At 46.6% G+C, this 17,448-nt stretch overlaps 1 protein-coding gene across 1 annotated transcript in view; it reads left to right on the top strand.

Moving 5' to 3' along the window:
* The window catches only part of ANTXR2 (ANTXR cell adhesion molecule 2), a 77,199-nt gene that overhangs the window by 16,021 nt on the left and 43,730 nt on the right, over positions 1-17,448 (top strand). Inside the window, exons 8-10 of the mRNA XM_036382226.2 lie at positions 7,469-7,529; positions 8,480-8,575; positions 11,229-11,298. Of these exons, the coding sequence (XP_036238119.1) occupies positions 7,469-7,529; positions 8,480-8,575; positions 11,229-11,298 (227 nt within the window). The remainder of the gene's footprint in view (positions 1-7,468; positions 7,530-8,479; positions 8,576-11,228; positions 11,299-17,448) is intronic.

The raw sequence follows: 17,448 nt of genomic DNA, 5'->3' as shown, positions 1-17,448 counted from the left end.
GGAGCGGGCTGGGCTTGGCAGCGAGGTGTAGTCACAGGAACAGATGTTTGGCAGCAGGGAGAGGAAGAAGCCATGAGATATTAACTGCTGCAGTTCCTGCTCTCACTTTGTGGGAGAGAAGCACCAAAATGGTGTTTCCTTGAAAAGCATGTGTTTCATTCCAAGTCACCCTGAATTGATTGCCTTCCCTCTAGTGTGAGGTGGTTCTGCTGCCTCGTGCCTTTCTGCACAGATCGGCGCTGGGGAGATAAATGATAGAGCTTGCTTGAACACAGCAGAGGCATGTGATGTGAAACCAACACTAGAAAGAGTGAAAGGCTGCACTTTGGAAACAGTTAATTTCAGGGAGTTCAAGCATTAATTGCTATATGGACAGGTTGATCTGTCCAGAGCCTAAGGTGGGCTGCAAAGGTGCTTCTCACTTAAAAAGCCTGATAAAGGTTTCTCGAGTGTAATCACAGAAATCAAGAGCTCTACTTAAATTTATTTCCTCTTGTAACCTACTCTAGATCTTTTTTTTAAAAAACCTAATTCTGTTACACTGGGGGGGGGGGGGGGGGGGGGGCAGAAGTCCTATTTACATAAAAAAAGCAACAGCTCATGAATGAGAAATCTGTAACAATGCCAGCCTACACTACATACGCCTTAAATTCTTCATCACCCTCATTTCACACACGTTGACTTTACATGCCATAAGAGTCACTGAATTCAGCACAAAAAATCCTGCCCAATGCACAGTCAGCATTTCGTTCCCTAGAACAAAACCGGTGAGTCCGGCAAACCAGTTATACACCTCCTCCTTTACTTCTCTTTCCTTTTTACTGTCTTAGCAGTAGTGGAAAAAAAAAAAGGTTTGAGTTAAAAAGAAAAAAAAAGGAAGCAAGCTGCCAGTAATACTTCTAAGTGACTCACAGAAAAACAAACATACATGGAAACATGGGGTAAGCCCAGTCCTGCTGCAGCCAATTGGAAGGAATGAAGCAGAATAGTTGTAGGAACTGAACCAAGCACCTGGGTGAGCTCAATTGGACACAGCTAACCCAGCACCGGCACGATGCTGCCTTCACCATCCATTGCTCTGAGGAGCTCCACAGCCCTGAGCTGGGATGGGGCTCCCGAAGGCATTGACTCACCAGAGAGCGGCCTTGCTCAGGAGCAGTGTTCTGTAGGCTGGGACAGCCTTCCCCAGCTCTGATCTGGGCTTCTGGACCACATCAGCATGCCCTGCTCCACCTGGGTAGGCAGGAGCCCTGCTGTTCCCTACCATTTAAATAGCTGCCCCTGCACCCAGTGCTATTTCTGAGCAGCTAAACTGGGAGCCCAAAGGTGCAGGCAATTCCTCATCAAGAAAAGGCCCACAGCTGGCAGTCATTGAGGCTTGGCCTGCATGCACAGATCCAGCTGAGGCATGGAGTGCTCAACATAGATTTAAACACTCTTTATGTTATCAGCGCCCTCTCAGACATCACCTTCCATTACTGCCCCCCACTTGCCATAACTTTATGACACTGACAATCCATGTGTTGCAGTGACAAGTACATGAGATACATGCTTACCACTGTGTCTTGAAAAATGTATCCTCATGAGAGATGCAGCTCTTGATGAGACTAGTTTTGTGGTTACCTGAGGGAGGAGCTTGGCACAGTACAAGAGGAAAGCACAACCTCATGGCCAGTCACACCATTAACAGTGTTTAGTTTCTAGCTCTGTTTTCCTTGAGCTTACAATTTTGTTCACCAGCTGTTCTGCTTGTAGCATCCCTAGAGAAAATTACAGATTGACCCCATGTTTGGGAGGGAGAGAGGAAAGAAAAGGAATCTCCACAGAAAAGAGCTGCAGGCAGTAGTAGCTGAGGTTGCCGTGCAAGGGTGCTTTCAGAGCTGTGCTGCCATGTCTGGCTTGTGCACACTGTGGCTGGCAGTGTGTCTATGGACTGCACTCCAGGATGCCTTCATGTGCCCACCAGGGGATAAAGCTGCAGGGATGTTATCTGTGCACACACAAAGCGTGGAAGCCATCCTGTTGTGCTGTCAGGGGTTTTGCACAAGCCTTGCCATACAGCAGTAGAACAAAGATGAGCTTGTAAAGGTGAACATTTTCTCTTCTTTAAAAACAGGTTCTGGAAATAGCAAGTTGGATGCATTTGCTCTGTTATGGGACATACACTTGGTTCAGAGACTCAGGCTGCCTTTCCCCCAAAATCACAGCAGCCTGATTTGTGGTCAGCTTATGGTGAGCACTGATGTAAACAGAGGTGCAAGTTTGAATGGATCCACAGGGAAGAAAGGCCACTGGTGGCCCTAGAAATCCTTATTTATTCAGACTTGTTAGCGTGCCAGGTCTGACCAGAACGTGTCAGCAGCTGTCTCCTTTCAGCAGTTCCTGGTTATTCTGACCTCTGTCCCAGGAAGCAAATGCTTTACACAGCCATAGAGCACTTTGAAGACTTGGAACCATTACAGTGGTTCAGTGAAGAATCCAGCTGTGATGATGACCTACCCAAGCCCTGAATGCAGTTTACAGTTCTGGGCAGGAACAGATGCCATGCAAGTTATGATTTATGGTGCTGCCTGCTGCCAAAAACTTTTGAACTGCATACAGGGCTAAACAAAACCGAGCAAGGTTGCAAGACAAATTGACACTTAGCGTATTTTTTTAATTATCTCTGTACGGTTGGGCTGCTCATGGCTTGTTACTAGTGTATTGTTCTCACTATTCCATGGAACACAACCTTCATTAGTGTTCTGGAAGGGAAAGTTGTTTGTGTAACACTGTGCCGCCTGGTACAGCTCTGTTCCACAGCATGTGCTGAGGGAATGGCAGGCTAAATACTTGAAAAGCTGCAGGAGCCATCCTGCTTTGCTGTTAAACACTGAGAACTTGTAAGAGGCAGCAGTGAGGGTGAAAAAAGAGTCCAGGCAGAGCCACGCCTGGTCTGTGACAGGCTAAAGAGGTCTTGGAAGGTCCAGAAAGCACATCTTCCACAAGAAGAAATGTTGCATAAAGCAGGGGAAAGATCTCTGGCAAGGCAGAATTGATAAACAGAGGTGGAGTTTGCAAAGACCGTGAGCAGTGGGGAGCTTCATGTCAGCCTGTTAGTTGGCTGCCTTTGTGCCGTGTGCTGCAGGGACATCTGCCCTTTCAGTGCTGATGTCAGAATTTGGGTGTGGGGTGTTGCTGCAGCTGGGGGCTGACAACACCCCAGCGTGGAGTCAGTGCAGACACCTGCAGGTCAGAAACAGGCAGAGTTTCTCCAACAGCTGTGGTGGGAGGAAATGTGTTAGTAATGACAGAAATGGGAGTCTATCACTTCAGAAATGGTGCACTGAGGTTTCTGTGAGCCTTCAGGAACCTTCTAGTGAGAAGCACGTAGAAAGCCGTGAGGACAGATGTGGATTTTAAGTATTCCTTAACAATCAGGAAAGTCTGGGAAAAATGCACTAGGTGAAAATGGGGTCACATGGAAAACCTGGTAAAGCTTTTGGTAACGGTAAGTGGACCTGATAAATGAACTTCCTACAACTGTTTTAGGAAGATTGACATGTATGCTTACTTGTAAGCCACTGAAATAGCCTGGAGACAGGTGGTTTAAAGCTCCACAGCCACAGTTGGGATGGCCGTGGTGGTCCCAGAGGAGCTGGGCAGCCCAGCAGCTGATTGACAGGCGACCCTGTCAGCAAAGAAAAGCTTGTTTGGGCAGGTATGACCCAAGGCATGCCAGCGAGCTTGCATTGGGGGTGAGTTGGCTTGAGAGTGTCCCCAGATATCTTGGGTGCCTCTCTTCTGGTAACTTGTGCTCTCAGAAGTGTTCTGAAATGATCAACTTGCTTTACTGAGAGATGCTATAGGAACTGCACAGGGTCTGCTCAAGAGCTGTAAGAAGGGATTTCACTGAAGGGGTGGGTGGGAGGCTGCCCTGCATGCATCCATCAGAGTCAGTGTGGAGCACAAGCTGCATTCGTGCCACTGGTTCTGGTGCTGGCTGCTCTAAGAACTGGCCCTAAAAAACACCAGGGTTTAAAACGTAAGATCCTTGGTTGCTGATGCTGCAGTGTGGCAGCAATGTAACAAGTCCTCAACATGGAGAAGCTACAGAATAACTTCCTTAGCAGTCTGTTGTGTTGCTGTTGAACAAGTGGATGTTTGGGGCATGGATTCCTTGTCTCATTTTTGTACAGTCCAAGAGACTGCCCGCCCAAGAACAGAACTGCAGTGCCTTCTCCTGTCCCAGCAGCCACACCTTTATTAACGAGTCACAGCTGTGGCCACTTTACCTGATGGACTCGGCTTCCAGCCGGCACCATTCCCACACTGCACAGGTCCCCTCAGGAGGCAATGAACACCCTCTAGTCTTAGCACAGCTCTCCACTGCTGAAGCTGCAGGAGAGCAGGACAAAGGCTGACAGGTTTCTACTCTGTTTTGCACTTGGGGTTGTGGGGAATTGGTTCTCTCTGGTAAAGCCAGCCCTGGGAGGAGGGGGAGGGCAGGGAATGAGAGAAAAGTCTTTGTGAGCCTGGGAGCAGAGTCCTATATTTGGTGAGGACCTCTGGAGACAAAGTGAATGACATCAATTCTCAGAATCTCTCCTTGCATGCTGTTAAAATAAGGCAATTTGTCTTACTTGAATTTATGTCAGCAGAGTGCTTAACTGTCCTATCCAAGGATGGTCTTATAAAGTTATTATTTCAACTTTTCTTGTGGGCAGTAGGTTTCTAAATAATGAATGTGCAGTCTTGGATTATCCTGAACTGGAAAAGAGGGAGCATTGTATAGATTTTTGTGGAGTTTTTTTGGTCTTGCTGACTTTGCAGCCCAGGTTTCCACATCAGGATAGTTTAAAGTTAGTTTTAAATTCTAAAGGACAGGGGTGTGAAGGCATGTTAAATAATGCACATGGATCATAAGGAAAATGGGTAAAATACCTTCACATGATTTCTCCCCAAGAGAAAAAAAACTTTCTATTGGAGTGCTGGAGTGCACTGTGCTGGCTGGAAGGAATAGCTTGCGTGGAAAGGGAAAAAAGATTGAAACAGGTAGAAAAGAGTGAGTGGGAACAATGAAAGGTGTTAAGTTTCTGTACATTCTCCTAAGGTAAAGGAGAAATGCAAATACGTTCATTTCCCCCACACATGAAAGCACATATGGCAATTGCTGTATTGAAAATATCCTCAGTTTCCCATGGTGGTGGCAGAATCCTTGTCAGCCAAACCCTACCCAGGGCTGGTGCTCAGGACAGCTGGTGGGCTTGGACCCTGCAGAGAGTGTGATGGCTTCTGTTTAACTCTGGGGAAACTCAGTTCTGAGCAGTGTTTCAGTGTTGCTTAGGGGGAGTGTTAAGGAGAACCCAGAGCGTCAGCAGAGGTTAAGCAAAGAACTGGATCTATGAGCTTCTGATGGGCTCCACCTGAATCCACTTAGTCCTTGGTGAGCTTTGATGTCTGCTTTTTAAGCTAACTCAGTCCTTGAGGGGAGAGGTTTTTGGGGACAAGGCACATTTCTCTACCATTATCTTTTTTTTCCCCCCAAGTGTGGACTATCAGGAGGCTTTTTGAAGGATAGCAAACAACCTGACAAACTTACAAAGCCAAATTTGAGTAGTCTCGGAGGTTTTTTCACCCCAGTAGAAGATTTGTCTGGGGGGAATGGTAGAATTAGGCCACCAACCTTGCAAAGAGATGGTCTCTAAACAGTACAGCTTGCTTAAGCTAAGCAAAGGACGGCAGTAATAAAAATTATGAAAAATTATTGTTGAAGCAGTTATTTCTAGAGCAGTATTAACATCTGGTATTTTCTGCTTTAGCCAAGAGCATGCATGAAAATGGATTCCATGCAGGAAGTCAGTGTATCCTGACCCCTGCATTGAAATTTGCTTTTGTTCATGATTTGTCATCATTTTATCTACAACATATTTCAGCTCAATTGGAGTTGTAATGTCTGCCCCTCCCAGTTTGTTCCTAAATCCAAAGGTAGTTAAATATATCCAGGTAGGTTTTTTCCTGATTTATATTGCATTTGGAAGCACAGTGTTAGAAAATTCACCCTGGCATGTAATGAAACCAGAGAACTACTGATTTGCAAGGGAAGTCAGGTCCTGTCCCACACTGTCTTCCCCTCTCCCCAGCCTCCAGGTCATACCAGTGACCTTTCCTCAAACACTGGGCAAATGGGGCCAGGACAGGGGTTGGAAAGTTCTCCCTCTAAAAACAAAATTACTGAATTCTATGCCACCTGCTTGATCTGTGCTTCACATAAAGCTGGCCTCTAGTCTCAGCTTCACTTGAGCTATTTATCTGACTTTTCAGTGAAAACAACTGAACACGCTTTTACAGCAAAGGAATAAAATGCAATACAAAATATTCCCCAGCCCCAAAACAAGCCACAGATAACTTCTCTCCACACTGCAATAGGAATCAAGAGGCTAAAGCCCTTTTTTGGAAGCAAGATCCTCAGCTAATGTGAGCTGCTTGGCTTGCAGTGAACTCTGGGCTACATTCTTTCCTAAGATCTCTGTTGTTGCATCTCATCCAAATGCACGTCTCCATTTTTTAAAATACCACTTAATTTTTAACATGGGTTTTAAAGCACTAAAAGATGAATTTGTGCACAAGAGTTTGTGGGGAGAGAGGCAACACAGGAAGTGTTCAGCGAGGCAAGATGCTCTCTTTCTTGGAGCTTGGTGTGCTTCTTGTCAGAACAGTGCCCACATGATTGTTTCTGCTGGACCTGGGTATGTAGCAACAGGAACCACTGGGAAACATCATAGAGTGTAAGGAGTCCTACTGAAAGGAAGGCAGGAGTTAAGAGTAAGACAGAGGGACATGCCTAGGAAGTCAGGGCAGCTCAGCAGCAGGCACACACCTGGCAAGTGGAGCTAGAGAAGGGACAGTAACAGGAGTTTCTGCTGTGCACGTGATTGCAGGGAGCAGAACTGATGCCACAGAATGTTTAGGAATGCCTGCTAAAAATATCACGTACAGCAGGGAGAGCTGAAGTGACATCCCTGTCCAAGGGCAGGCAGTGCAGTCAGGAACACCGCTGTCACTCTGCTTCTCCACGCAGGGCAAGGTGCCAGCACCCGCAATAACGTGCGCTTGGCTGGACCAGGCTTCATTGTTGGAACACTGCTTTTCACTGGATTAGTTTTTGGATCAGGCTCCTTGTGATTCATTTTTGGCTTAAACATTAGGATTGGGGTGCCTGGAAAATCAGGATAGGGATCTAGACATCCTTATATTTCAAAGGTTCTCTCTTTAACAAACTAATCCAAGCCTTAGGCACTCCTAGACTTCACTGTGCAGGTGTGCAAGAGCTGCTCATGCTCCAGGCAGTGTCCTGCAAAGTCAGACTTAGCAACCCAAAACTGTAGCTCTGTGTGTGTTCTATGGAAAAGCATTTGTTTTAAACTAAGATTGCTCATTGAAGTAGTGCTATGAAACCTATTTGTGACTATTTCCTCCTTTGCAATAGGTTTTGAAACAATCGTGCACTGAGATTTTATATTTGGAGCCATCCAGTGTCTGTGTAGGAGGTAAGATTTTATAATTTTAATATCCTGTTCCATTATTATAGGACTGTGATTTCCCCCTGTTTTATGCAAAGGAATAAAGCATTTCAAACTTAAGTCCTCAAGAAGTTAAAGAAACATGAGATTTCTCTGTTGCCTTCTTGTTCTCCTCAGAGGAGCTGTCCACCAGGGCCTGCTTCCATAGCTTGGGTAATGCAGGTGGAGGTTGGAGAGCATTTACCTGCCCCTCTCCCATGAGTCTGTTCTGCACTTGTGTCAAATCTGCCCCAAAATCTGTGGAGTCTGAGAACAAAGCACGTGACTGCATTTTTGGGCAGCAAGAGAAATATATTAATGAAATAGAAGAGCTGCAGAGAATTTTAAGGCCTTGTCTTCTTTCTAAGCTACATAACCCACACATAGTTGGAGATCCATCAAAATAAAGTAGTTGCTAAACATTACTTGGATATTTTTGTGAAAATTGGATGCTCTGGATTAAGTCAGCGGCCCTGTAAAAAAACTCTTCACTCCTCCTCTGCACAGCTCACAGAGAGCATGGCCGTTAGGCAACTTGCAGAGAAATAGTACTAAGGAGAAATGTTTTCTTCATCTGGTACCTCAAGTGAGCCTGATCTGGGTTTGGGGAGTCTTCTTTTCCTGAGTCCCCCATTTCTCATTCACCGAGAAACTGTGTCTTACTGTGCAGCTGAGCCCAAGATCACGCTGATAGCCTGAATCTACTTCCAGTTTCAGAGGGCTGTCTCAATAGAGCTTTGGGAACAAATTGTGCCTCTGCCAATTTATAAGGAGAATTCAGTACAAGGGTTCAGGAAAAAGGGGCTCTCACTAAGTTGGAAGCATTAACTATGTTGTGCTTTGTTTATTGCAGACTAAGTGAAGTTGCCCTGGTCTAAGTGTAGCTTTCTGCAGTGCACTGCAGTTTGGTGATTTTGTGTGTTTGCTTTCCCCTCCAGAGGAGTTTCAGGTTGTTCTCAGAGGAAATGGCTTAACCCTCGGTGGGAGAAGCGACAGTGTGACCTGTACCTATCAAGTGAACGGAACAACAATCCGTAAGTGCAGGCATTTGTCATCTCTTGCCTCTGTAGTCCTGCAGTTACCTCTGCTCATGACAACCCAAAGAGAAAAATAGCCAAGAGGAGGAGAGCAGGAAAGCTCTGAGGATTAGTGAAGGGAGGAAAGCTGTTTCACACTCTGCTCAGTGGTTTCAATTTGCTACCAGGTGCCTTCAGCTGTGAGCGGTGTTGGCAACCCCCTCACTGTGGGCATTAGCATGGTGAGAAGTGTTTGGCTCCTGATGTTTGGGCAAGCAGATGTTTGCTGATGAACCAGCCCGTAGCTGCAGTGTACTGACTGAGGTCCCTTTCTGCAGTGAATCCTGGCCAAGACATCTCATTGCAATTCCCAGAGGCACTTACCTTGTTTTTTGCAAGGTCTCTGCCGGTCCTGGGTGGTGTGCCAGGTGTGCTGTGGGGTTCAGGCCACGTCAGTCCTCCTCCTGCAACAGCACAGAGAAAGGCCAGGTCAGAGCAGTGGTCTATTTTGTCATGGTCCATGAGCTCTGTCTGCCCAGCATCAGGGCTGACTGCAGCCATAGCACAAAGCAATTCTGTTTCAGATTGTGACCACGACACCTTGTACTGGCACTTTCCTCTAGCTTATATGTGAGTTTGCTTTTTGTATCCAGAAGCTCAAATGGATGGCTAGGATGAGTACATCAAACCCCTAGCTCTGAACAGAATTCCATAGAAGCCAGCTAGACTGGAAAAAAACCAAAAAAGAAGTTGAAGGAAAATCTACAACTGACTTTTTCCCTGCTTACTGTCTGATTTCTATATTAGCCTGTCTTAAATTCCTTCACAATCGAATTTGTTTTTCCAGTGCAGTTTCTTCCTTACCCTGGATATTGTATATACTGGAGTTGGTTGCCAGTTTCTCCTGCCTGTTAAATACCTACAATAATTTGGCAGAATAACAGGGTCACCCAGTAGTTCTGGATGCAGGCAGCCTGTGTAAGATAATTCGCTTGTATAAATTCCCCTTCAGTTTCCATTACAATTGTCACCTCTGCTTCCCATTGCCCACAAACACTTGCTACCATCTGATGTGAGAATTGCCAACTACAGCTCTGGGCTGCTTGTTTTTTCTTGGCTTCAGAAAGGGGTGTGCTGAAGCACATGAGGGTAGGGGAATGGCACAGTGATGTATTGATTACAAAAACACAATCTGCTCTATGGGGTCTTGCCAGGGCCTGCTACATCCCCCTGGTCCATGTCTTCAGCAATGGACAACAGTGAGCTGCTGGGGAGTAGTACAGGAAGAAAGCAGGGACATTTCAAGTGGGACATTCCAGGTGGTCCTTCCCACAGTACACGAGGTCATTCTCTACAGCTCTATGCTGGACTCTGAATGCCTGGTTCAGAGGAAGCCTGAAGGGGGCCAGTGGAGCCAGGATGAACAGGAAGACAGGGAGGGCACTTGGAGCAGTAGCCTGAGGAAGGAGATGGTCTCAAGAGAAGGACAACCATCCTCATGTCATTGCAGTCTCCTCTACATAAGACTGGCCCTCTGCAGAACCCTCAGTATTTGAGGGCACTTGGACAAGGATCTGCTGGTGTTGGAGCTGCCCTCACTGAGAGCCTGGGCTCTCTCTGGGACCAGCCTCTGAGCACACCCTTACTGTGTCAGCTCCCCTGCCTTTAAAGGATGCATTTGGCATCTTCCTCGTTCTGCATTTATAAAGAACCATTACCAAATGCTAGAAAGGAAACCTGCCAAATGGAGCTGTGGGATAGAAAAATAATCTATGAAACATACCATTAAGACAAAAACATATGGCAATGTGCTAATCCCTCTTCCCCACCTCACAACTAGCCCCAAATCTAGGCCAAGCAGTCAGTGCAGATTATAGCACATATGAAAAGCTCATTTATGCCAACAGCTCCTCCTTCAGCTGCCCCTGAACTGCTTGTCTGTCTGCCTGTTCCTGAAATGCAGGACAGAGTCATCTCCAAGTTGATCTGGCAGATCAGTTATCTGCTCTCAGCCCACAGTCAGGAAAAAGTCCTTGCACAGAAATCATCAGTCCTGCCGTAGGGAAGTTCAGGCTGATGGTTCTGCACACAGGAGCTGGATTTTCCCCAGTTTACCAAAGGCTCCATCCTCCCCTCCTCACATCTGCAGAACAGAAATGCTGTACTGGACACAAGGCTCTACAAATAAGTGCTTCATGTGCTCTACAGATAGGTGCTTTGTAAGTGTAAGAGGTTTGCTAATCACACAGACTCAAAAGCAGAAGAAACACTGGAGAAAAACACTCAAGTCACAGCTAATAAAACAGTTCTGCAATGCAACACACAGGAATTGAGCCAACTAGAAACAAACCTTCATCTTCCAGCTACCAGGAAACTACTAATAGTGTTCTCACTCTCCACAAAGACGGTGTTGATTCTAGGAAGTGTTCTCTCTGGAAGAGCATGAGCTGACTCGAGTAGCTCCAATAAGCACTGTAACGTGGGCTCACCTGGCATTTACTGCCAGCTCTGGGGCTCCCTGTTCCTTACCTTGGGCCTGCCTTGCTGCCAGTTTCAGCCAGGACAGACTAGTAAGGAGCATGGGAATGGAGGGAGCTCACAGCATGTTCACGTGGCAGCTCCTCACCTAAGTTGCACAGCATAGTAAGCTCATGTGATTTTTGTTTTTCAGATGAAAGGCCTAAAACAGTAGAATCTGATTTTTTGCTCTGCCCTGCACCGATCCTGTACAAAAGTGGCCAGTAAGTACTGAACCAAATGCCAGCACATGTTTTGCTGGAATTTGGCACCATTATAGCTGACATTAACTGGGAGAGATTTGGCTGAAGGCAATATTTGGTTGCTTTTACAGGGGGTGGTTTGTTGCTGCATTTTTCCTCCCATTCTTGTGTTATTTCCCTGGTGTATATGCCAGCTTTGGAGTGGACTTAGAGTAGTCATCTGTGACCAAACCCATTTGGACAGTGCCTTAAAAATGAATATTCAGCCAGTTTATGAAATACTGAAAAGATCTGGCTTGTCATAAGTTCTATGTAGATTAGCTGTTTTAACAGGGCATAATATGCTCTCGTCCAGATCATCTCCAGGCCCACTGTTAAAAAGATGACATTACCACTGACACTTACAAGCTATTATTAAAATTAGGTGTCAGGACATGTATCCCTGCTCCACACATCCTGATCCAGAGAGTTAACAGCTCCAGCACTGGGGCTAAGCTGCAGCTCTGGCCTTATTCTCAGTGTCACCGGCCAGGTCTGCACATTACTTCTGGCCCTTGGAGAATTAATCCTACTCCTCTCCAACTCAAAGGTGCCTCAGGGCCTTATGATCACTTGGGCTTCATTGTGCACATTTCTGAAGACCCTAGGCTAATCTGAAATCAGAAAACTGCACATCAGATCTGGGTCCTGTGGGAGGGGCCAAGGCTTTGGGTGTTGGCTTCCTCCCTGCTTGTCAAGTAGTTATTCCCAGAGACTTACTAGGCATGAGGCTAGTGCTAATCCAATGGGAAGCATAGAAGGTCTGCATTGGCCTTGATCTGTGGCACTTCAGGAGCTGAAGATGTGTGTTTATAGATGGCTGGTCTGTAGCTACGTTTCTGACTTGAGCAACAATCGGCCGCCTCAGTTGTGCTGTCAGATGGACAGCAAAGCTCCAGAAGCACATCTGGTTTGTGTGTTGGACAGCAGGCTGGGGGAGGGAAGCTGGAAAGCTGTGGAGCAAGAACGTTCAGTGCCTAACCCCAGTGGGGCGGCTGGGGCCAGAGGGTCTGCCTCCCGAGCTGTGTCATGGCTGGCAGGGAGAGCAGGCACAGAGCAGAGCTACATGCAGAGCAGAGGGAGGGTGAGGGATTCAATACTGATCTGTCTCCTGATGCTGCTTTTCACATGGCTGTGTGACAAATGCATCTTGTGCCACGTGCAGCAGGGTGTCAGTTCCCTGTGCCTGCTGAGCGGCCTGTGCATCCCACAGTGCCGGAGCTCCGCAGCCTCTGGCTCAGCTAAAACCAGTCAGCACCACCACAGTTGTAAGTGAACTGATTTTGTCATCAGGACAATGCCAATCAGTTGGGTTTAAACCCCTCCTCCCCAGGCCAGGTATTTCAGGGCAGTTACTGTACAACAGAAGAGCAGTAGCAAACCACATACACTCCCAGTATGAAGCATGCATGACATACAATCCCAGTATGAAGCTCCCCAAAAGGTGATGCTGTAAAGGCTTTTCCACACACAGTTTGTCCCAGAGTACATAAACAGCCAGTCCTGCCAAAGGCATGTGAAGTGCATGACATGTCTGCATAGGTTAAAGCCATGGAAGTTAGTTGCACACGCTGCATTTTTCCTTACACTGTGGAGTGGTACTGAAGCAGACAACTGCCACCCTGGAACTGCAATGTGGATAATGCACCTCAGCACAATGCAGTTGGAGTTCTACAGGTTCACAGGAAAACACCTTTTCCCAAGTTACCATGTGAAACACAGTTCCCTGACATAGTATTGAAAGAGTTGGAGCTCTGCCCCAGAGCTGAGCAGTTTACTGTGCAGAAGACTGACAGCTATGAAAGATATGTACGTACTTGAACTCTTGACTTCCCATTGGCACAGCCTAGACTAGTGCTGGATATCTCCCAGTAATTCCTCATGTAGTGGAGCTAATATTAGTCACTAATGTAGCAACAACCACTCTGTTCTTTTCTAGTGCTCTTTTGGGTGGATTTAAGGGAACACAAGCAGTCTGAGTTAGCTGCAGGTTTAAAAGCCACACAGCAAGCTTAGTTTCTGGGTGAACAGTCAAGACGCACTTAACAGGTTTCATTGTATTTTTCCCTAATTGGAAACACTTCTTGTTGCCTGATGAATTAGCAGTTTTCACATGCAGAGCAATACTAAGCTGTGTGAAATCAATAAAATGCCAAAGTATTCAGGATGTTGGGTTGGTGAGCCCCTACTCTCCTGGAATTGGGCCATGGTGTGTTTCTGCTTCCTTCCCAGCTGTTGGCTGCATTGAGTCTGGAGCTTCCCAAGTGCCAGCTGTAGATTAAACCAAGCATTTTTTTCAGTCTGCTTTTCCACAGTACCCGGTAGCAGATGGATGTATCATCCTTAGGTTGGGTGACAACATGACTGTGCTGCCTGTGCCATTTAAAATCCCTTCTTGTCATGCTGCTTCTAAAGTGCAAAATTCCATAGTCTGCTTACAAACCCAGCCCAATTACAAGGCTCTTGATCAGCTAACGGCTGACAATTATTCACAATTTTCACACAAGCACCCCATGCCTTATAAAACACGTTACGAATTTGAAATAAAGCAGAAAGGGAAAGTACACATACACCTGACAGGAAGGTGAGGAGGCTAACCCAGGCTGAATGGCTTTGAGAGATCATCTCTGCACTGTGATGGCAGATGCAACAACACAGTCAAGCTGGTTAGTAAACAGAACTCTGACTCTACTGCACTGCCCATTTAAAAGTCACATTTTGAAGGGCTCAGAATATTTTGGGAAAATCAGTTCCCCTTTTCAGCAGAGACTTGGATTTGTTGTCCTGCCACATCTTGAGAGAATCAAACCAAGCCAGAGGTGGCTGTGACCTCTCCCTTACTGTACATCTTTCTGTAGCCATTGTGCCTCCGAGGGCAGTCGGAGGCCTTGTCTCTTTCAAGAGACTGCTCGTGATCACTAGCCCTGAACACTAGTACAGGAAAAACTGTGATATTTACAAGGCTACATTCCCTGCTAGTTTCACTTCTGCTCTCTCACTGCCCTAAGCTCTGTGAGTTTGCATTCAGAACAATCTGTCTGTAGGCTTGGCTTCACCTCTAGCTGGCTTCTGCTCGGGTGAGCCATTGTGAAACCCCTTGTGCCTTGCATGGAAATGCCAGTGGGAAAACCAACATTTCTTGCACTGCCTGAATACTTACAAATTTGCTTTTATTAGGTGAGTGGGTGACAATAACTGCAGTTCAAACTAGCACAACCAAACACTGCTTTACTGAAATACTTCTACTGAATAGTTACATGACTACTACTTATCTCGGTCTATTTGAACTCTCATTTCTCACTGGAATATCACAATAACATTTTGGTTCTGATGGTGCCTACTGCAAACATCCAATCTTGTGCAGACTCTCCTCTAAGCCAGGCAAGAAAGGATGGATGTAGGCCAGGCAGTGGATTATTCAAACTGAACCAACAGGCTGAGGAATTGTCATTGTTCTTAAAATAGTTCAGGGAACTACAGAAGGCTGTTTTTCCATGCAGCTGCAGTGCTGGCCAGCTTCCATCTTTGTGCATCCTGCACTTGAACTCAGGTTTTGCTGGGACAGGAGAATGCAGCACCCTTCTCCTTGGGCTCAGAAGCTAAAGAAATAACAGAGCCAAAAAAGAAAAATCCCAGCCTAAACCTGAGTGTAAGTGAAACTTCTCACAGGTACCTCAGCTTGCATGCCAAGGTAGGACAGTCCACACTGCTGCTATTAATGACCTTATCTGCCCTCTATTCAAACCCTGCTGTCTTCAGCTTCCATTTATCGCTTCCTACATCCTGTCCAACACAAACAGCTGGTGGCACTTAAAGAGCAAAGATTCAATAGGAGTTATTTGCTGGGTGGTAGGAAGGAAAATGACTACTGTATTGCCAAAATCTCGGTTACCTGCAGTTTGCAAGGAGCTGATGGAGTCTGGGGCAGCTCACTTGGCACAAAGCACACAGCAATGCAGGAGTTAATCTGCAAAATGAGGTTACCCCTCACATGCCTCACATTCAGCTCTAGGGGCTCTAGGATTTCTAGGTGCAACATGTTTCCATGACAGCGGAACAGGGCTACCTTGAATCTTGCTTCCCGTTTTCTAAGTGCCATTTTTATTAATACTAGCACCAGATTTAAGGGGAAGAGTATGGACACACGAAAGCAAACAGACACAGAGAAGATGAATGGATTGTGGGCTCCATCCTTCAGATGACCTCACTAGGTTTCTAGACAGCTGTCCCTTTGGAGAGCAGCTGGAAGGTGCTGTATGGAATGGTTGTCATGGCAGGCTCCTAACCAGGGATCCTGACTGTTCCCAGTACCCAAAGATAGATCCTCTTCTGCCCTGACTCCATGCACTGCTGCCTGTGACCTGGGAGTCAGGAACTGACCAACTGCTTTTGTGTCTTGCATCTTGAGGAACCAGAGCCCGTTCCCTTGGGACAGTGGTGGTCCGAAATCCATTGTGCAGGCAGGATGCCAAGCAAACGCTTGCACCCCCAGGCACATACCCAGTACGTGCAGCAGCAGGGAAGCTAATATTTGCAAATTTGACTTAACTATACCAAGGAATAGTTTTTTCCACTGTTACTTCCCTTTTCTTCCCCATCAGCTGCAGCCTCTTAAGTCTCACTGCTTCCTCCCCTGTGCCACTGTGCTGGTAGCATGGATAGGTGCTCAGCTAAGGCATTACCTGTACACTCCATTCATTAAGACCCTGTGGACCTCTTTCACACATTTATTTCTTGCTGCAGCTCCTTTATGGAATTGGTAGTTTTCCCCTCCTGTTTCCTGTGCTTGATAAAGACACTCAGGAAGTAAAAGCAGTGTTGAAGAAGCGATGCTTTGTAAGGTGACTGATGGTGACTATGTTTGCCTAATTAACTTGTGGCTAATAATTCTAAGCCATTAAGTAGCTAGTTAGTACATGCTCCGAATAAACACATCTGGTGCTGCCCTGAGTGGAGGCTGTGGCTGTGTGTGGGTGACAGATGTGCTGTTTCCCCAGCGCTCCCTTTTCCATGCCGAGCAGCACGGCAGTGCCGCAGCCGGAGCCAGGCAGCCTCATGGCAGCTGCGCGCTCCCCGAGTGGCTCCAGGGACTCGTTCCTCCTCTCCTCAGCTGCCCAGCCACTGCAGCCTGCTCTGGTGCCTCAGAGCTGGCGTGCAGCACCAAGGAACACCCTCCCCAATAGCTTAGAGACTCCTGCCTGCTGGGCTGAAAGGCAGCAGGAAAAGGGGATAAAGTGTCAGGCCACCCAAGGAGCACAGAGTACAGAGTTTAGAATTCCCTAGCCCTGCAGATTGATCTCTTGCTGAACAGCGGGCAATGGGAATGATCATGCCTTGCTGTGTCACTGCCTGGAACTGCTGGGCTGGACTTGGAACAACCTTCCAGGGCGGGAAGAGTCCTCCCGTGGAGGACAAAAGCCTACTCCTTTCTATCGGCAGTTACTGCCTAGGTTGGCAGAGCTCATACCTCTCATCAGTCTTTGAAACGAGAAAAGCTAGGATCAGTTCCATGCAGAAGAGATCCTTTCTTCCACTGAGGCTGTTGCCTGGTTTTTCAGGTCTTGGCTTTTTGTGGTGGGGCTGTTTAAAGTTGGGTGTTTTCCAGACAGAGGAAGGAGTTATGACAATGAAGTAAACAAGCAGCAGAATATTTTGCAAAAGGCTAATTTGCCAGGAATTACATCTTAAAAATGAGACTTAAGTTCTAAGTTACCAAGGGGTAAGTTAAGTTTTATTCCTAGTTCTGAGGGCATAGGAACCCTGATTACATTGTAACTGCCCCATAATGTCCCACACAAGCTGTCATTAGAGCTAGAGCTGCAGGCCCAGCCCATGACCTCTGTTTTGTCAGGCACCAACAATAGCACAGCTGCCCCTGCCTGGCTGGGATCTCAGACCTGCCATTTGGCACGAGGAACAGAGCAAATTGGATAAATACACATAAACACATTGGGAAGGGAGAAAAAACAGAACAGAATGAACCAGAGCAGCAACCCACAACTTGTTTGATAGGGATGATTTAAGTAGGCATATGGTATAGTTAAATGTGCTTTCAAAAACATTGGCCTGATTCTTCAAGCAAACACAAAATAAATATCTGAATAGCATGCGAGCCGATCCGGCACCATTAAT

The sequence above is a fragment of the Molothrus ater genome, chromosome 4 (genome assembly GCF_012460135.2).
Source record: "Molothrus ater isolate BHLD 08-10-18 breed brown headed cowbird chromosome 4, BPBGC_Mater_1.1, whole genome shotgun sequence".
Lineage (NCBI taxonomy): Eukaryota > Metazoa > Chordata > Aves > Passeriformes > Icteridae > Molothrus > Molothrus ater.
Note: the sequence above shows the minus strand (reverse complement) of the source record. Positions and strands in the feature narration are given on the sequence as shown.